Source organism: Apus apus, chromosome 2, assembly GCF_020740795.1.
Source record: "Apus apus isolate bApuApu2 chromosome 2, bApuApu2.pri.cur, whole genome shotgun sequence".
NCBI lineage: Eukaryota > Metazoa > Chordata > Aves > Apodiformes > Apodidae > Apus > Apus apus.
This window is the reverse complement of record NC_067283.1, coordinates 85404317-85425523: the sequence shown is the minus strand read 5'-3', so window position 1 is coordinate 85425523 and position 21207 is coordinate 85404317. Positions and strand designations below refer to the sequence as shown.

Below are 21207 nucleotides of genomic sequence, written 5' to 3'. Positions count from 1 at the left end.
GAGTAAGTTGGCTCAGATATCTCCCTCGGATGTTTAATTAAGACCTGGTGACACACCCTTAACCACCCAAATCCTTTTATGTCTGATTCATCTTTTGTTACTGATTTCACTGAAAAGTTCTGAAGTTAACTCACTGGAAAAAAAAATAGAATAAAGCAGCAGCTAATAAGACCAATGGCTTTTAATTTGCATTAATAAAAGGACATTAAAAAAAACTAAAGACAAGCTTAAATTCCATTTGAGATTTTTCTAGTGACATCTCAACCACTCAGGCTTTACTTCCTTGGTATTTAATATTACTAGAGCCCCTTAATAGTGTTTAATAGCCTTGCAATTCATATTCAGTCATAATTTATTCAGCATATTGCTCCTACTATAACTGGCAAGCACGCAGTCCTGTGGAAAATACAACCTCTAAAGAAAACTTTATCCCAGGATCAGACTTTTTGGCAGTTGGATAAGCAGAGATGTAGGTCCTTTAAAAAGTGTTTCACATGTTTCTGTGTACATAAAATGCTTTTTGTGTTTAAATTTGGGATGGTCTGAGAATGAGTCAGGGAATTTTTAATTCCACTGCAAAGTATATTTCTGTTTGATTTAATGATGGATATCCAACATATTTCTTGTAAATCTTTCCAAATGTAACTACTGTAATGAAAGGATTAGAGTGTAGTAATGCCAATGTCTTAAACTAGATGAAATCAGAAATGGTTAATTGTATGCCATCGACTAAATATTTCTAATATACAATGGAAGAAAAAATCAGACAGTAACACCTGGTTTTGTAGTGGCATAATCTAAATCACACATAACCATAGATTTGTAATATTATTCTAAAATATCCTATTAGCATATGTAAATTTTAGGTACAGTGAAGATTTTCAACATTTGTTAATGTATAATTTCATTTCTTTTGCAAGCTTTTTCTGAGGCAGAAGCACTAATAGGATTTGGTTTTTCTCCAGCCTCTTCTGTGGACAGTGAAGACTCAATTTCATTAAAAGTAGTGGCAAACAATAACATTTCTTTTAATTAGATGATCTCATGATTTCCACACATTTCCAAACATTTGTTCTGTGTATTATTGTTCGTTGGCAAAACTGAGCTGCTTGGTAGCGTGTGAAACCAAATGTCTCAATAACTTCTTACAGCAGGTGAGGGAGGATTTGCAAAACAACATTTGCTGACAGGACACAATGCATTTTACTTTGATGGGGAAGTTTTCCAAATGAACTTTATGGCTTAGTTCTCTCATGCAAAGTCAACCTACATGAGGCTTAGTGGGCCTTACAGGTCTCCCTAAAAACTCAAGGAGGAGTTGTGGGTATGAAGCAAAGACTGTATAGCAGTTAAGTGCTGTGTGTGCTGCTCAGTTGTTCAACACTACAAAAAGAAACTTCCTAATGCTTCTAATCTGTGTAGTTGTTTCATGTTCTTTTTTCTTTTTTAATGAACTATTAAATTAGGCTTTATTGGTCTTTTACCTGCAGCTCCAATACTCTTTTTTCCCTTCTGAGCTTAGCAGAAATGATTACAAATAATTTCAGACTTTGCTTTTTCTATTACTCTCCAGTGTTTAATACTGTATTTGAACTTTCGGCATCATTTTGGGACACAAGCTGAAGAGGGGAAAGAGTGTGACAAATGGTAGTCAGTCTTCCTGAAGACTTCTACAACAACATGAAGTAGTAATACCTTCAATGAGATCCATTTTCTTGATTATTTTTTTTAAATTTATTTTTTTATTTAAATATTATTTACACTTTTAAGCAAATCTCAATAATTGAAGCTAAGGTTTCAGGTTTTATAAATGGTCAGCTGGAAGGCTGGAAGAGAAAGCAGATGAAGACGAACAGAAAGATGTAGCCCTGCAGAGTTCTTAAATAGATGAGTAGCTGTAGGCATAGGAGTTGGACCCACTGGCTTTTTCAGTGTCATAGCAAGCACCTGTTTAGGTGTTTTCCTGGTTGGATACCTCAGTGACCTGGTGAGAGATCCAGGTGCAACCAGTGTCTAGGACACGCGCTGTGTAGGCAGTGTCTGAAGTATACTGACCTAGTGAGATGGAGAGATTACTGGGAGATTGATGATTGTTAGTGTTTGGTTGCCCCACAACCCCTCCTCTGATAATATTTTCTTCTTTCCATCCCAGCAAATGCTCAGTCAGGTGCACATCTTGATTTTGATCTCTTCCAGTTCCAGCACAGACATGGTGTCATTTCATTGACTCTAAATGGAGGTGGTTCTGATTTAGAGTTGTTTGCACAGGACAAGAGTCAGGCCAATAAAGTGTGCTGTGGAGGTTTATCTTGTAAAAACCTGATGGCAATGGATTTGACAGAGGGGGGAAGGGAAGAAGAAACATTTAACTCAATTTATTAATCAAGAATTCCAGCAGCAAGGCTTTTCTTGCCTTGATTCTGGCAAATGTACAGATGAGAGATACTATGCAGACACCATTTCTGCACAGAGAAAGCCCTTAAAATATAAACATTCAAGCAGCTGGCATGGGAGATTAGTGCAGCAGCAGTGGGAAGGGGGGGTAATAGTGGATAGTGGTGCAGTCTAAATTTAACAAATGTTAAACAAGATCCTTGTTCAAGGGTTACAGGTCAGAAAGACAATATCGACTAAAAATACTATTAATTGGACAAGTCATTAACTAGTATTTAATTAAAAGCAACTTTCCAAAGTTGTGACACCTTCTTTCTACCCCCCAATTTTTAAATTTTTTTTGTAAATGATACGGTTTTGAGATAAAATAGTCTATGCAACCTGTTTGAATTACAAAAAATCCCCACTTTCCCATCTGTGGAAAGACATTTCTTTGAGACTTCTTAATGTTGTTGCTTTGGGTTGTGAACTTTCTTAATATATTTTTCTACTTTTAATTTCCTGTGGCTGAATATTACATCAAAAGAAAGCATCATGCCAGGGGTGAAAGTGGTGTAGGGTCTGTTAGCTTTGTGGACATGTGTTCATATGCTGTTTAACATCATCTGGGGAGGGAGAAAAGGGGGGGTGGCTGTGTTTTGTTTTTTTAAAGCCTCATCAAATATTTACACAACTAGGTGATATACATCACAGTATCTGATTGTGCATTGGGTTTTTTTGGTTTTTAACTTGCATTTTGATCATGCTTTTAAAACAGCTCCTTGCCTATTGGTTGTGATCAGATTTACACATGCTTTGTTGGAGCTGCTTTTTTCTTTCTTTATATCTTTTGAAGTAGAGACTAAAGTATGGGTATCTGGAGCCAAATTTTATGTTTAAAAAAATCAGAGTTATGCTTTCTCTGCTGGCACTGTTATAATTTTCATTGAGTTTAAAAGTATACCGAAGAAAAAGTTTTCCTGGAGAAATAGCAGTGGCAGCATAGCTGAGCATTACTGTCTTTTGGCATTGTAAAATTAAAGTGACCATCAGAGACCTGATGCAGAACTCACTAGAGCCAGTGGAAAAATTCCTGCTCATTTCAGCTGGCTCTGGACCATGTTCTTTATGAGCTGTTAGCCATTCTCTACAGTAGGCCCTTTTAAAATCATTCTTTCATATGCTACTTCAGGTTCTCTTTTGCATGGACAGAGATCTTCTGACACTTTCACTGTAATCTTTGAAAACATAAGACCTTTGTTCCTTTTCAGTAGATGGTTGACACAGATAAATCCCTTGAAGTTGCTTAATTTATAGAGCATTTTCTCACTGGGGAAGGAGAAAACCCCAAAGCAAACATGCTGAGTCTTGTAGAAGATGAACTGTGAACGGTGGCAAAGGGAGGGAGTGACTTTCACCAACCAATAATTTGCAAAAGCAGATTTTTCCTTGTTATCTGAAGGAGTGAATACTCAGAGAGGTAAGCAGAATTCTCAACACTTCTTGCCCTGTTGAAGATGTAGCTGTGCCAATAGAAGTCCAAGTGTTGTATCTATGTCCACAGTTTTTAATTTTAGTGTCAGTTAAATTTGGGACTGAGTGTGAAGTTTCTGCCACAGTTGCTCAAGTTGGGAGTGCATTCCAGTGGATTGTAATATTCCAGTCAGTAGGAATAAATAGATCAGAGAGCTATGATTTCTCAGTATTTCACACTAAATTCACAAAGTAAACAAGTGGGAACAGTACATAGTGGGAAAATTAGTATCCTAGGAATAACAAAACATTCACAAGTCAAGCTCTGGTGTCCTAAGGACGTAGTACTGAATTTTTAGACTTGAAGAAACTTAGTTGGCTATATGATATTGCAAAGGAAGACAAAAATTTGAAATCATAGTGGGAAAAGGCTGGGGTTGCTTGGGATGCAGCACAGCTTTATTTCCAATCACTTTGCTGTGTCTTATATTCTCAGTTCACTTTTATTTAGAAGGTGGGCTGACATGCACGAAGTCAGAGTTAAAATTGTAATCACAGAATCACAGAATGTTAGGGCTTGAAAGGGACCTCTGGAGATCATTGAGTCCAACCCCCCTGCCTGTACCACCACAGAATATAAGGCAGGTCACACAGAAATGCATCCAAATGTGTTTTGAAAGACTTCAGATAAGGAGTATAATCATAGGTGTTTTCTATCAAAATTCTTATTCTCCTTAATAGGTCAAGCTTTGTTTCTGTAGGTATTGATCTTCAGATGTTATGAAGCACAAGATGGATGTGTGCAACACCAGAATGTGCTCTATCCACTGTCCAGCAGGAGAACGTTGCCTCTAAGCCTTCTCTTCAGTTCAATACTCCTGACCACTGATGTTGATCTGGGACTAAATACTCATCTGTTACAGTCCAAAATGCTTTGTTGACATCAATAGCTGAGCATCAGGCTGTGGACATCATATGTCGAGTTTGTCTTTTGATTTCATCTTCTGCAGCAAGCTGTCATATCTCCTTAAAGGACTAGTCTGCTTTAGTGCCATTGCTTGCTGCCTGAAATTCTCAGCATGGAATATGCTTATACAGTTCAGGGGCTTGTTTAGGACACCTCTTAGGGTTTCAGACTCAGCCTGTTGGTACTCAGTGTGTGTAGGTATGTGTACATACATGTGCAAGTGTGCATACAGATGTCTGAAAGAGCTAATTGAAGTGTTTGTCTATGTACATTTGTGTGTACACACACACGTGTGCATCCAGACTTCTGAAGGAGCTGACTGAAACAGTAAAATTCCTGGCTGTAGACTTCTCTTTCATGTTGTTAGAATCCTCTTAGTGACTCTGTAATTAGGATTTGGTTAAGATTTGCACTAATTTCAGGGTTCAAAAGTGGATTTGTTATTCTAATTTAAGTTTTTAAATCTTCAGAGGTTGCATTGTCTTTCAGTAATATTTTTGGCAGTGTTTTATGATTAAAAAGTGTAAAGCTTCCTTTTTGAAAATTTACTTTGACAGTTGGATGATTTTATTTGCCTCCCTTTAGCTAAACACCTAGAGTTGCCATAGACTTCAAAGGGAAAAGCAGTTACACAACTTCATCCTAAATTAACAAAGTATTTGTGTGGGAATTGGATTCTAAGGACTGGAGGTAGAAGTCAGTTCCCTGAGCTTGAGTAAATCAGAGCAACTCCTTTGACTTCAGAGAAGCTCTGCACATCTTGGTGGAAATTCACCTTCGAATTTCAGTACAGATTTTCTCTATTTATCAGCAGCTATAATTAGTAGAGATTTTCAAAAGTCATGTGTCAGAATTTTCGCAGACACTGAAAGATAATGAGAAATTATCATTAATGTTTCTTGCTTCTGGAAAACTTGCATAAGGACAACACTTTCATTAAAATAAAGGAAAAACACTTTTTAAATTTAACTGGAATAAAAATACTTTCAGTAAAACCCAGGAATTATTTATTCAAAACCAAACAAATACACACCCAAAAAGCTCATGCCAGGAACTATTCCATTCATAATTCCAGCCTTCATAAAAATTGGCTATGCAGACATTAGTGCAAATATTTTTTAAATTGTATGTTTTATGTGAAGTTTCCATCTCCTTCTCCAGTATAAATTGGCATATTTACAATGACAATATATCGAAGATGATAACACTGGTGGTTTGATAGTTCCTTTATGTTAAAAGAATTTATTGCAGTAGTAGTTCATCTTAGTATTTTTTCAAAATATTTTGAATTTCAGTACATACATTTTGCAAATGCGGCAACTCCTGGCTTTCATGAACCAAACACATTGGCTGGTTGATTTTAAATAATTACAAGCCTAGAGAAAATAAACTCTTGCTACAATGACAAATTAATTTAGTTCAAGACCCCTGATCCTTTTTTTTTGTTATTTATGATTGATTAAGGCTTAATACCCGTGGAAATGACGAAATTTTTTTTTGCTGTTATTGGTCATTGACCTTTTGAACTTGTAGTTTCCTGAAGCCTGTTGCCAGAACATTAATAAAGACATATTTTGTTTCTGGCTTGGTTGTTCAACACTATTTGCTTGACCTAATCTATTTTCACTTAATACAAAAGTGTAAGTGAAAGGAGAAACCAGACTTAAAAAAATTTGGCTTCTTCCATCTTTACTCTTCCAAGATTACTCTCACTATATCTACTAATGGCCTTTGAAGGCCAAGTGTAAATGGCCTCTTTTCAAATGTTCCTTCCTTGTTTCTCCCTCTGGCTTGATATTTTATGATCTTCTTTCTATACTGGGATCAAACTGAATTTTGGAGTCCATGGATTTCCTCTGTAATTTGTTTTTGTTCAGATTTCTTTAAAATATAACTTTCTATTAGGGTCTATCATTGTTTTTTTTGATCTCTCTTGGTAGATTTTAAGATGTTTCCTTGATTATTTTCTCCATTCTGCCTAACTCTATGTCTTTGTATGTATTAAATCCCTACTACAGAAATATTTATTATATCGGGGTGCTTTAGAAAGGGTGTGGTTAGTAGGTCAAGAGAGGTTCTCCTCCCCCTCTATTCTGCATTGGTGAGGCCGCATCTGGAGTATTGTGTCCAGTTCTGGGCCCCTCAGTTCAAGAAGGACAGGGAAGTGCTTGAAAGAGTCCAGCGCAGAGCCACAAAGATGATTAAGGGAGTGGAACATCTCCCTTATGAGGAAAGGTTGAGGGAGCTGGGTCTCTTTAGTTTGGAGAAAAGGAGACTGAGGGGTGACCTCATCAATGTTTACAAATATGTGAAGGGTGAGTGTCAAGAAGATGGAGTTAAGCTTTTTTCAGTGATGACCAGTGATAGGACAAGGAGTAATGGATTCAAATTGGAGCATAGGAGGTTTAAGGTGAATATCAGAAATTTTTTTTTTACTGTGAGAGTGACAGAGCACTGGAACAGGCTGCCCAGAGAGGTTGTGGAGTCTCCTTCACTGGAGACATTCAAAACCCGCCTGGATGCCTTCCTGTGTGATGTGCTCTAGATGACCCTGCTCTGGCAGAGGGGTTGGACTAGATGATCTTTCGAGGTCCCTTCCAACCCCTAGGATTCTATGATTCTATGATATTTACAATTATATTATATACATATATACATATATATACGTATATGTATACATATATATATATATATTATATATACACAATATATATTAATTCCCTTTCCTTTCGGTACTGAATCTTTATCAGTTTGAGTTCTGTTCACATGACTTTTCCCGTACTGTCTTCATGTAAAGGAAGTGAGAATTAACATCACCGTCTTTCTCAGCTAACATAAGAGTAATCATTGAGTTTTCTTGCAGAATATGGTTTCTGTCCTGCTCAGTGTCCTTAGTTCATTGTCCCTTCCCTAGGGTATGAACCAGTACTCTATCATCACATTCACTGAAATCTTCTGCTTTTTGCTTTGCTTCTCTCCTTTTCTACATTTTTGTCTTTGAATTTCTGCAATAATTTCCTCTCTGGTCAAATCTGGTGAACATACTTCATTTTTGCCATAATTACTGTGCTTTTCTTTCTTTCCTCACTTCTTCCTGTGTTCTTTCCTTCTGCTTTCTTGTCTGCTTTTGTACCACTTGGACCCGAAAGGGACTTGTAGTGTTTTCCATGGTTTTTCCCTTTTTCTTTTATAACTCACCAAAATCCCTGCACATATCTTGTTACAGGACCATCTTCTGTCCCCATTTAATGAGACATTTCATCTCCAATAGATAAACATTTCCTTTTATTTAAAAATTAACTCTTCTGAGTTTTTTCTTGTTTGACATAGTAGCTAATAAATATTTTTCTTTGTCATCTGTCTATTGCACTATCAGGCAAGGATGCACTTACTTACCATATGTGCACATGGCTACCAGAAACAGCACAAGGGCGGCAAGTAGCTGAATTTGCTGACTGCCTATTTTTTGTCAGCCATTCCATTTTGGGAATATTTTTCATTTAATCTTTCTCCCCATACTGCCTTTGCATATTTGTATTTTTGACAGTGACAAAAAATCGATTTTCAAAATACTGTCTTTTTTTTTGTAGGCTGAAACATTTTGGCAGTGCATTGTGACAAAGAGTTGGACTCATTGAAGTTAAATTGTTAAGTCTAACCAGAAGGATGTAAATCAGCCCTGAGAGGGTGCATTTTATGTAGAAATGTATTCTGGTATTTTCCCAAAACAGTATTAAAAAAAGGAAAAAAAAAAAAAAAAAAAGTGGCATTCTAGCAAATGAGACACAAAGTTGCCACACAGTTCTGAAAGTCAAGATAAATCATATTACAGTCATACAAAATGCAAACAAACTTTATTCTAAGCATCTGCCAGCATCCCAGACGGTCACCTGCATTTTAACTTGACTTTGGAATTTACTTCAGATTGTGTTTGCAGCCTGCACTCCTACCTTGCACTCAAATGACGGACAGTAAACTTTTCATTAAACTAATAAGTAGGATAGAAAATATCTGATGCATAAATGTTTTTAATGATTGTTTTGTCTCACTGGGGTCTACTTACGCAAAACAAAATGCATTTACATTTTATGGGTTTTTCAAAATGTGTCTGTCATCTGGAAATTTTTTTAAAAAGCATATACTCAATCAGGACAGCTGTCATCCAGCTTGGTAGTATCAGGTGCATAGTGCAAGAGCATGAAGGAATCTGGCGTGTTCTGGAAGCTATTACAAGGAGCCAAGGAAGCCAATGGTATCTTGGGATGCATTAGGAAGAGTATGGCCAGTATGTTGAGGGAGGTCATTCTCCCCCCTTAATTCTTCCCTGGTAAGACCACATCTGGAATAGTGTGTTCAATTCTGGGCTCCCCAGTTCAAGAGACAGGGAACTGCTGAAGGGAGTCCAGCTGAGGGCAACAAAGATGACTGGGGGACTGGAGCATCTCTCTCATGAGGAAAGGCTGAGAGAGCTGGGACTCTAGCCTGGAGAAGAGAAGGCTGAGAGGAGACCTTATTAATGTCTATAACTATCTGAAGGGTGAGTGTACGGAGGATGGAGCCAGACTCTTTTCAGTAGTGCCCAGAAATAGGACAAAGGGCAACAAGCATCAACTGGAACACTGGAAGTTCCATCTGAACATGACAGAAAACTTCTTGATAGTGACAGTGACAAAGCACTAAAACAGGCTGTCCAGGGGGGTTGTGGAGTCTTCTTCTCCACAGGCAAACTGGATGCAGTCCTGAATAATGTGCTCTAGGCGATCCTGCTTTAGCAGAGGAGTTGGGCTAGATGATTTCTAGAGGTCCCTTCTAACTCTGACAATTCTGTGATTTATCTGTGATTTCCTTGTGAGGTGTCTGTCACTTTAATGTGTCATTTTAAGGGAGTGGACATGCATGTGTTTAAAAAAAAACCCATGGTGTTTAAACATTGGTTTATCCGCTTAGGAAAATGTCTGTAATGCACACTTACTGAATCTTGTGACTGTTTCATGGATGTCATTGGTTTTATACCGATGTTGAAATGTAAAAATAATTTTGTGTTTCATAGCTTTTTAGCTGTATTTCTGGAAATTGAGAAACTGATGGAAAGTAGCATATTAAGTGGAATATTATCTGGAATATTCAGTGGAAAATATATTGGATTGTGTGGTTATGAGTTGAAGTTTGCCTTTTTGAACACTCACCTTCTTGCTTTGCCCATTACACTTGTTTAGAAAAGAATGTTTCGCAACCTAGACTTTCTTTCATTTGTGTCTGAACAGCTTCAGATTTCAGTGTAACATTTTTTCATCTGTCACTGGAAGTACAGTGATAGAAACTAAGCAAAATATGCATTGGAAGGATTTCTACCAATGGTATTTTCACTGCCTTGAGTTGAGCCTGACTTGTCAATGCTAACAGCACTAAATCCAAGCAGATGCGTTTCTCTTCTTTTTAAAAAATTCCTCAATTCTGATTCACAAGGTTCACAGGATATCTGCTTGCTGGTTAACTGCAGTGACCTCAGTGTGTTCACATCAAGAGGAGAGCACACAAATAATTTATGTGCACCTTCCAAACATTGTTTTATACACTGGTCTTCTCAGCAGCACCAAGCAGCAATCATGCTTCCCCCATCTTCAGAGTTCTTCAGATACGGCTCTGCCTTCTTTTTCTTTGCCTCACCATTCAGTAAAGGTGTCTACCTTCTCCTGTGAACAGAGGTTTTTTTTGCTAATTCTCTTGGGATTTTAGGGTTTTTTTTAAACTATGGACTTACTTGAAACACACTATAATTTAAACAAATTATACTAGCATAGAGATGTAAATCAAGTTAGCTTGTCTTCCCTTTTCTTCATCTATTGCTGTGATGGACAAAAATCTTACCATCTATTCCCCTTGATACTGTCTTCTTCATTGTAGCAGAGAGACTTCTCAGATTGACATGAGTGATTTTGGGTAGCAAAGGCTTTGTTAAGCATAAATAGTAGCATGACCTGGGAAAATCTGAAGGGTGAAACATGGAAACAGGATAAATTATTTAAGGACAATACAGTGAATATTAAATCATCAGAAATGATTGAAAAGCTTCTATTTTCAAAGCACTGAGGAATCACATCTGTATACATCTGATTTTCAAATGGAAAATGAGTTTTGACTATTGCTTCACACACAAGAAGTATAAGAAAAACTATTGAAGATTCTTGAAACCCTCTGTGGTTAGACACCCTCTGTGTCCACCGTGTAGTGCACAGGGCTTGCTTTAATATGCACATTTGTTGCTACCTGGAGATTCTTAAACAGTGAATCTAAGCCCCTTGGTCTGTTTCGGAAAGCTTTTCTCCTGGAAACCACCCTTCCCTTCCTTGGGTGGTTGTTCTTTCAGGTGTTCTACTGGGAAAGAGGTTGGACACCCCAGAAGGTACAAAGTGAACATAGATCAGTTGGAGCTGGAAATAAAGGTTGCACTCCTAGCTGTAGAGACACAGAGATACTTCACATCCCATGACCTTACCTAAGTGAGAACAAGAAGTAATCAGATAAACTTCTAGGAAAGGAAGTTACAGGTAAGGTACAAAGAAAAAAAATATTGATAAGGATAGTTAAGCAATAAAACTGCATAGTTGCAAATGTTGTGGACATGTATCATATGAAGGTTTTAGTAACCTCTGCAGGGACAGATCAGTTATGCTACTTCAGTGGAAAGCAGATAACTTTGTAAAGAAGAGGTGATCTCCTTGCACCTGACACTGCTAGGATTTCTGATCAACAAACTGCTAAAATGAGATTAATGTGGATGGCCATGATGAGGCAAAACTGGCCGGGGCACAGGATAGAGAACATTCTTAGGCATTTCTTATTCTGGCTATGTAAGTTCTGGTGTCCCTGGCCCTGACCACAAAATCTAGAATTGCTAGCTAGATACTAAAACAGACTTACACAAGCATGAGATAGCATTGTAGTTGTACAGACTTCAAAGTATAACTGAAAACTTTCACAGTAAAACCTTGAAAGCTTACCAGACATAGAAAACCAACATGGTGCTACTGCCTGTGTAAGTTACTGGTGTGGAAATGAAATAGTTGCTTCTCATTTAATACTGTGATGGGTGACCAGATAATTTCCTACCAATAGCAAAATGCAACAAGGTAACAAAGTAAATTGCATTTAAGAGTGTATTTTTTTAGTTTAGAGCAGGAACAGGTTAACTTTTTTCCTTTGTGGCCACAGGCTGCATACAAGTACCATAATCACAAGTGCCTCATGGAGTACAAAAACCAAACTGTATTCAGTGTGGCTGGTTAAAGAGGAAAATCTGAGTAGACACAATTTTGTTTTTTGGGTGTTTTTGTTTGTTTATTTGTTGTTTGTATTTTTAGGGGAAAAAACAAAACACAAAACTAAAAACCAACAACAACTGTGTCTCCAAGCAGTCTCATGCCCACAGTATTGTGCTTTGATTTTGAAGCAGGAGCTTGGATAAATTCCGTTTCAGTGTTGTCAAATTTAGTGCTAGTATAAGGAATTTCAGTATAATGTTAAGGAAAGCAACCTGCAACTTTAATTTGTGTAGTATGCCTGACATAACCTGTCATTTTAAATGGCCAGTTGTGATCACTTATGGTGTCACTCAGCAAATCAATAAGAGTTTGCATTAATGGAGTTTAAATGTCCAACAGGCATACATATTCTTGCTGTCACTCAGTAGATGGATTTGTCTGCCTGCTCTAAATCTCACTGTTCATATTTACCTGTGATACACTTGCAAAAACAATTATTTCCTTTATGGCACTTTTATTCTTATTTTATTTTCTCTATTTTGGAAAAATAAAAACCTTTATATTTTGCTGATACATCTGGTACTTCGTGTGCCTAAGAACAGCTCAATTGATTACCTTTGATTTAAAAACTTCTCAGAAGGAAATTGCATAACAAGACTGGGAGCTCAAATATGTGAGTTTTGGCAAAGAGCTGCGGAAGAAAGGCCTGGCTATAGCAATCTCACAAGAAAAGAACTTGACATTTTGAAAAATTTTTATTGACCGGTGTGGACAGGGAACGGGAAGTAAGATCACTCTCACAGACAAGCTGCAGTCTCTTCCTTGCTGACCTTTAAATGCCACTTAGTATCATCAGAAAATCAAGGAAATGCTAATAACAGGGCTTGGGTAGGAGAGTTATGTATGAGGGCTATCTTTTGAAAACAAACATAAGCCGGCTTCCATTTTTTGTACACATCTATTTTTGTAAAAGGAAACTCTCACAGCAGTACAGTTATGCTTTTACTAGATGAATCTTGAATTATTTTATTAATAGTAACATTAAAATGTTCAGTATTCATAAGGTACCAGAACTTCTGTTCATCCTTCAAAAGGAGTACTTTGCAAAAGGCATTTTATAATAGCATTCTGGGTTGATGATCTTTGAACACAGGCTGGTCTGTGCTTTAGGTTCTTAATCGAGCTTGTGTTGAGTTCAGCAGGTTATAAACCTTGTAGAAAGTTGACTTCTTGGTGTCTTTTGAAAATAGGGCTGGTATGCCTAAGTCAACAGACTACTCTGAGCCTTCTGACTTTTTAACTCATACTTCTGAGTTTTGAATAACCCGTCTTTGGCCTTTTAGAACATTTTTGAAAGCTAAATTTCAACTAGAAGAACTAGTAGGAAAAGATCCTAAAATTAAACTGCTTTACCCTAAAGAAAGCATCTTGTACATTAGAAAAAGAGAAGGTTTCTGAGATTTCAGAAGTTAGTGAGAGTTAAAATGAAGAAGTTAATGAGAGGAAAAAAAACTTATCTGGCAAGTATAACATGAAAAAATGGATCCTTGAAGCATGGTGGCACTGTATGTAGGTACTGCAGCTGTTTCTTGCCTCTTTCCAACATCTATTTCATGAAATTGAAATGGCCTATAGTCCATGGTTATGGTTCAGTATATGTTCAAGAACCTTGCTTGACTAGATTATAACTTCTGACTTGTGCTGGTGTATCTGTGTTCATTTCCTTTTTTCTTGCTAGTTTGCTTTACTTAAGTGTTGTTTGAACTGCTATCAAAGTGCTCTAACACTAGTGGTCTATGAAAGACTATGATTTTACAAGTTTTTAAAAGCTCTTTATATAAGTCATTGCCATAAATTTGTTTCATGCTAACCTGTTTGTCAAATGAAACTGAGGAGAAGGGCTGACTTTTTTAGCCATCTGCATTTGCTGCAGTACTTTAACTTGGCTTTCCTCTGCCTTACACAGCTGTAATTTGAGTAATCCCGCTGTAATTTGAGTATGCCCACTGAAACTGATCCATTTATAACAAATTAAAATAAGAAATGAGAGATGGTTTGGGTAAATGGCATGTACATATCAGGTCCTTGCAAGTTTACTAAATTAATGTTGCATGCTCTTAAAAGTTGACTTGCTAACATGCCTGAAAACAAAACCCCCAAAATCCAGTGATTTGGAAGGAAGCTGCACTGCGTCTAACACGACATAAAATATAAAAGCTGGGTAAGGCACTGTCTCTCTAGATTATAAAACAAAGGACAAGTCACACCAGAAAAACTCATGTCAGTGGTTTGTGTTCAACTTTTTGTTTTCTCTTAAAGCTAATGAAAAGGACTGCACCCATAGGAGAGTTTGAAGGTCTGCCTACAGTTAGAGAAAGCTCTCATTACTACTTTGAAGTTGTCCTCATTCCATTCCCCTGGAGGCCATGGCAAGTTTTTATTTTAGGCAAAGAGTCTTAACATGAGCATTCTTGAAATGCTCACTCAGTAAATAATGGGCTTGATATAAAGGTTGGGACTTGGAAAAGAAAACAGATGAATTTGCAAGGTTTTGATTTTTTGCTTTCAATAAAGTCTTGTTATTACACACTATTTATAGTGTCGTGTAAGTATTACCTTTTTTTCCTGTATCTTCTGGTAGGAAATATGAGGGTTTTAAAAAAATAAAAACAGCTTTGAAATGTTTAGTTGCTCATCACTGTATTCCTTCACAGTGATCTGTTGCCTTGAAAAGGATTCTGACAGTTTTTCAGTCACAAGATTTTGAGGTGAAATTGAATAGAATATTAACTTAAAACTGGATACATCATATCTTCCTACTGGTACCCTGTATTTGTAATGCTGGGAGGGAAGTCTTAGGGGGTTTTTATTATTTGTATACATCTTTAAATCTCTTTAAGAAATTCTTTATCTCTATCCAGCAAGGAAAATCAAAGAATTAAAACAATTACAAAAGCATACCTGTAGAATACACTTTTAAATTATTTTGTTCAGTCATTTTATAAATGTGTGAAGACAGAGGAGGCTACTTTGTATTTCACCCTGTGAATCTTGTCATTTCTTTAGGAGTAAACATGGCTTAAAACCCGTAGGTTACAGATGAGAATTTTTTTTTTTTCCACTGGCCAAGATACAGGGCCAAGAAAAGAGTATATTTGTTCAGAAGATGAGACCTAACATTTTGAACTCCACCTTTGATTTTTCTTCATTTGATAGAAAGGTGAAGAAGCTATCGATGCTATTCAGCTCAGAGAAATTGGTGATGAAAAAGTTGTGGCAAATAGTATTTTATTCCTTCAGTAAAACTCCCGTAAATCAGACGAGACCAGTAATACGCATGCCCTATTTGTGCAAAATACACTGTTCCAAGATGAAGTCTGCTGTGCAGTGTCCAACATAAAAGATATCAAAAGCAACTAGCTGATAGTTGGAAGTCATTGATAGTTAACACATGCATAGTAAATGGAAGACCAGACACAGATCAATTTGCTGTCTGCATTTAGCATTTTCCATTGCTTTCACAGGAATTGACAGAACATGGAACTTTACCAGGCAGTCAGGAAAACCTGTATTACAGACATCTTTTTGCATTGCTGGTTTTTTAGCTCTTTATGCTTCATCATTGCTTCTTCAGCAGTTCAAATATTAAATTAATTGTCCTGTTGAGTGTGCTGACCATGCTTTTAATTTTTACCTGATTGCTCTTGACACTTGTGGAAAGGAAATATCATGCCATGTCACAAGTCAAATTCACTGCTACACTTCTATAGAAATCCAGATATCCACCACAACAATGAGGGAGCCACATAATAGAGACAAAGCATTTTCCAGCACTTCCCAGGTTGGAGAACTTGGGTTCAAAGAATTACCTCTTTTATATGGAAAGTAATGGGATTTGTGGTGGTCTTCAGTTTCGTACCAGTATGTATTCTCTGGTCTTGGGCAAAATTCCATCTGAGAGCATTATCAAGGAATCACACAGAATCACAGAATGGTAGGGGTTGGAAGGGACTTGTGGAGATCATCTAGTCTAACCCCTCTGCTAGAACAGGATCCCCTAGAGCAGATTACAGAGGAACACACCCAGGAAGGTTTTGAATGGCTCCAGGGATGGAGACTCCACAGCCTTCCTGAGCATCTTGTTCCAGTGCTCTGTTACCCTCAGAGTAAAGAAATATTTTCTTATGTTTGGGTTAAACCTCCTATTTACCGGTTTGTGACCATTGCCCCTTGATCTGTCACTGGACGCCACTGAGAAGTCTGGCCCCATCCTGACATCCACGCTTTAGTTATTTATAAGCATTAATGAGATACCCCCTTAGCCTCCTTTTCTCTAGGCTAAACATACTGACCTCTCTTAGCCTTTCCTCATAGGGCAGATGCTCCAATTCCTTAATCATCTTAGTGGCCCTGTGCTGGATTCCCTCCAGTAGTTCCTTGTCCTTGAACTGGAGAGCCCAGAACTACACACAGCACTCCAGGTGAGGCCTCACCAGGGCAGAGTAGAGGGGGAGGAGAACCTCCCTCGACCTGCCAGCCACAATCTTCTCAATGCACTCCAGGATGGCATTGGCCCTCTTGGCTGCAAGAGCACATTGTTGGCTCATGGTCAGCCTGTTGTCCACCATGACTCCAAGGTCTTTTTCTCCAGAGCTGCTTTCCAGCATGTCACCCCCTAACTTCCATGGTACATGGAGTTGTTCTTCCCCAGATGGAGTACTTCATACTTGGCCTTGTTGAACTTCATTAGGTTTCTCCCCACTTAGCTCTCCAGCCTGTCCAGGTCACTGTGTCCTCAATGGGTGAGTTCTTCAAGTGCAGTAGCATGTTCTGTTGTGAAATTAACAGCATTATCAACCATGGTCATCAGTCTGTCCAGAACAGGTATGCTACTTCAGCTCACAGTCACTTGGTATCAGTGGTGATTTTACAGACACCATTTCTGTGAATCATCTCATAACTTAATTAAAAAGTAAGTCTTCAGTTTAGTATGAAAGCTTCTCTTAATTAAAAATACCAAGAAGTGACTCACAGGTTTTGAGGGAAAACTTTTTGTAAGATCTTGATTAGCAGATTCAAAAAATAAATTATTTTGAATTTAAGTGCCAAAACTAAGTTAAAAATGCACATTTTCAGGCAACGTTTCCTACTCTTTCCGATTTCTAAGTTTACTACTATATGACTGCATATGTTTCTATTTGTATATTAACATAAAAATGTATTAGAACCTTGATCTGAAATCAGTGAAACTTCTTCAATTAACTTTATTAAGTTTTCAATGAGAACTAGAGTAATTTTACTAAAAAATAATTATTTAAATAGTTTCTGCTTCTCCTTTCATCTGGGCCTGTTAAAATCCAGGGTGATGCCAGTCAGAAGGACTTCTTTTGACCAGGTTAAATGGTTGCTTTCAGTAGATTGTAAATTCTTATGCTTGATTGTGGATGTAAATTGGAAATGGTTCAATGGGAGTAGAGTTTCTTTTATGTAAATCTACTCAGGTAAGTTAGGGGGATTGATAGTAAAATAGATAAGCCTGAGACACAGACATGATTAATACAGTGTTCTCATTTAAGAATAAATCTTACTTTCAGAAATATGTATTACTTGTGTAATTTAAATACAGTTGCAGATGCATCTGGAAGACCGTAATTGTGTCTTGATGAAGCTTGTATTTTAAACAGCAAACTGCGGTAGTGTTCTCATCTATAGTACTGTTAAACTGCTGTAGGTGCTCATTGTGCCCCCTGACTTATTAATATTGCCTGTAAACTTTGTTCTGGTTGAACTTTAGAAGCTTTCAAAAGTTACAGTTTGCAATTCAGCAAGTTTGGCAGAGGAGCATATGTGATTATTCATATCATTGTTTAAACAGTAACCAGATGTGTCTTGTTTTTCTTCTTTCTTTCCCATGTTTTTTTAAAAACTGATGTTAATTCAAGATGTTAATCCATTTACAGGGTTTTTCCACAGCACCAAATTCCCCTTTGGTGAATTCTCGTTCCAGTACCCTGGGTTCATCACTGTCCCTTGGTAACATCTCAGGAATGACAGCAAACCCAGAAGTGAAAAAGCGCAGAGCACCTCCTCCACCAGTTGTGGCACTTGCGTCGCAGAACATGGAGACAAGTGGACAAGAAAAGCCAGCAACACAGGTAACAGTGACACCACAGAAGGGGCTTCTTTGCTTGATGCACTGGCTGCCAGCAGTTCATTCATCAGAGCTGAAGTAATTCACAGATACTTCCTTTAGCCATTAACTACACTTCACCAAAACTCTTGAACTTAGAAAAGGAAATTATCAAAAGTCTTAGACTTTCCTAGATGTTTATTTGTGTTTATTGTACTGTTGTGTACAGTTCTGGTGCCCTCAGCACAAGAAGGATACAGACCTGTTGGAGAGGGTCCAGAGAAGGGCCGCCAAGATGATCAAAGGCCTGGTGCACCTCTGCTGTGAAGACAGGCTGAGAGTTGGGGCTGTTCGGCCTAGGGAAGAGAAGGCTCTGGGGAGACCTTACAGCAGCCTTCCAGTACTTGAAAGGGGCCTACAGGAAAGCTGGGGAGGGGCTTTTCAACAGAGAAGATAGTGATAGAACAAGGGGTAATGGTTTTAAACAGAGAGGGGAGATTTAGATTAGATATTAGGAAGAAATTCTTCACTATAAGGGTGGTGAGGAACTGGAATGAGTTGCCCAGGGAGGTTGTTGATGGCCCAACCCTGGAGATTTTTAAGGCCAGGTTGGATGAGGTTTTGTGCAGCCTGATCTAGTGGTGGGTTTCCCTGCTTATGGCAGGGGGCTTGGAACTTGATGATCTTCAGGGTCCCTTCCAACCTTAATGATTCTATGATTCTGTGACTCTATGATTGAGCTTTCTTGAGACTGCCCCAAGCTTTCTCCCATGTCAAGGATCTTTCTAAATCAGAATTGTGTTGCGAGGCATTCTGGTAAAAAGAGGGTGGCAAAAAAGTGAGGCAGAAAAGGGGGAAATGGTATAGGGTGATGAGGTATCTTTATTGTCCGTGGCAGATGTGGAAAGTGGGTGACAATTCTAAAGGGTAACAAAGATCTTCAGTGCTCTGTTTTGCCAAAGTTCTTGTCAGGTTGTTGCTTATGTTCTGATTTCTAGTGCTGCTGTGGGATACCAGCAGATCTGCTCTGCTTTCTTGGTTGTGCTGGGTGACCTTTTAAAGTGGTGCTCTGTTTTTGCTTTTAAAAAAGGTCACTGTTCCGCAAGACAGTTACCGAGAATCAAACAAAAATGGGGGGAAACCTTTCTGAGGACCTAACCCTGTGAAAATAATAGAGTTAAGGGAAAAGGAAATGGTTCTTGTTTTTATAGTGACATTCAGGTGTGTATGTTACCAAACATGAGCAAGCACATTAAGACTTCTGGTTCCACCATTAACAAAAAGTATTACATTCTAAATGTTAACTGTAAAAGTCAGTGTATAAAGTTGTATATGAATGCCAAATAAGAATGCAAGGAACCTTCAAGGTTGTGTAATGTGGACTTACACTATCTCCTTGGGGCTTGTCACCTCTACAGCAGACTGATCTTTGGAAAGCGAGCTGTATTGGTGCAGAATAGAGTCAGGAAGGAATCTTTAACTTCAGTATAGTGGAGGAGGAGGAGCCTAATGCTCGTTCTCCCTCCCTGTCGCTCTTTTATTTATCTGCACTAAGGCATACATTAAGTGCCTTCTCCAGTGAAGCATTGTTAAAGCAAATTTGTTGCATGCTTTTGTTAAAGAATCGTGAAATATTTTTGTCCCATTCTTAGGATATCTAAAAGAGTAATAGTTGGGAGATAGCAGTGTTCCATCTTTCAAAATTGGAATAGGTGCCTTTGAAATAGCATTAATTTATAGACACAACTGAAGAGAAACAACAGTCTTTTCTTGCATCATTTGGTGCACTTTTTAAAAAAAAATTTCTTTTTAAATTAATGCTATAAATATTATTATGAGGTTTCTTGTGTCCACCAGAGTTCAACATTTAATGTGTTTAAGATAAATAGATCTTTTCATACAAAAATACTATGACGTTATAACTCCTAAGTTTATACAAGTATGGTCATCACATGCAGTGTTATTCTGCAGGTCTGTTAGTTTATCTCCATGCAGTGTGACACTGAGATTTTAAATTTTGTTGCACAAAACCACTGAGAATCTATACTCTCTTTAAATGTGTTAACTTTTCTATTTCCAGCATTGCTGCAAATAGATTGGAGTGCTGACTTTCTCAAACCATTGAGAGAAAATTGTTTACTTATCACAGGTAGCATACAGTTCAGTGTCAATCTCAAATTCTCTTACTCTAAAGGAAAGCTATTTTGAAGAAGGGAAAGAATTGAAGTTTACATCAGAAGATTTTCTGTTACAGAGTTAATTTTGGGCAATAAAAGTGTCAGTGTAGTTGACAAAACCTGTGAAGAGAACAGTGTGTTATAAGCACAGTTACTAGGGACTGCTTGGATGCATTTTTTGGGTAAAGGACATCTTTCTGAAAATGGCTACGTGGGTCAAAATATCAGTTATGGTGTGCTTTTGAAGCTCCCATTCTGAAAGCTACTCACAGGCTGCCCTGTAGTTCGAAAACGAATGTGGAGTACAGTTGAAATGAAGCAAAATATCTATGAAGCAATCAAAACCTGAGGGAAGAGATTAATTGTTCAGTATTATGAGGCAAGGTAGCAACAGGGATATTGTTTATAAGAGAACCCAAACAGTTCTATTTTATTTATGTGCAGACTATCCAGTTTGCTGTGAAAATAGAGTAAAAGCTCTCGGGGTGTAAGTTTATTTCTTTAGTTTATGGGAAAGAATTAGAACTGATCTTTTCTTTCAGGGAAGGGCGTCAATTCCTTATTAGTGGACTTCCTTCCATAAAAAGATAAGATGTTTGTTTAGAAAACTTTATTTATGTGCAACTGTTACTAACAGGAAGATCCTGCAAAAGGAGAACATGTTTATTTCCAGTTAAGGTCGCACATTAATGAAAAGTGAAAAAGGTGATGTGGGAAACTGTCCTTTTCTTCCCCACATAACAGGTGGTATTCTGAACTTCCAGAAAGTTTCTTTCTTTAAATTATTTCATAAAGTTGTGTAGAAAAGACAACACTATAGCTGTT

General features: G+C 37.7%; 1 protein-coding gene across 7 annotated transcripts in view; it reads left to right on the top strand.

Annotated features, from left to right (window-relative positions):
* Positions 1 to 21207, top strand: part of COBL (cordon-bleu WH2 repeat protein) — a 164078-nt gene that overhangs the window by 66996 nt on the left and 75875 nt on the right. For all 7 annotated transcript variants that reach the window (XM_051609927.1, XM_051609926.1, XM_051609931.1 and 4 more), the window contains one exon: positions 18036 to 18230. In XM_051609927.1, coding sequence (XP_051465887.1) covers positions 18036 to 18230 — 195 coding nt within the window. The remainder of the gene's footprint in view (positions 1 to 18035; positions 18231 to 21207) is intronic.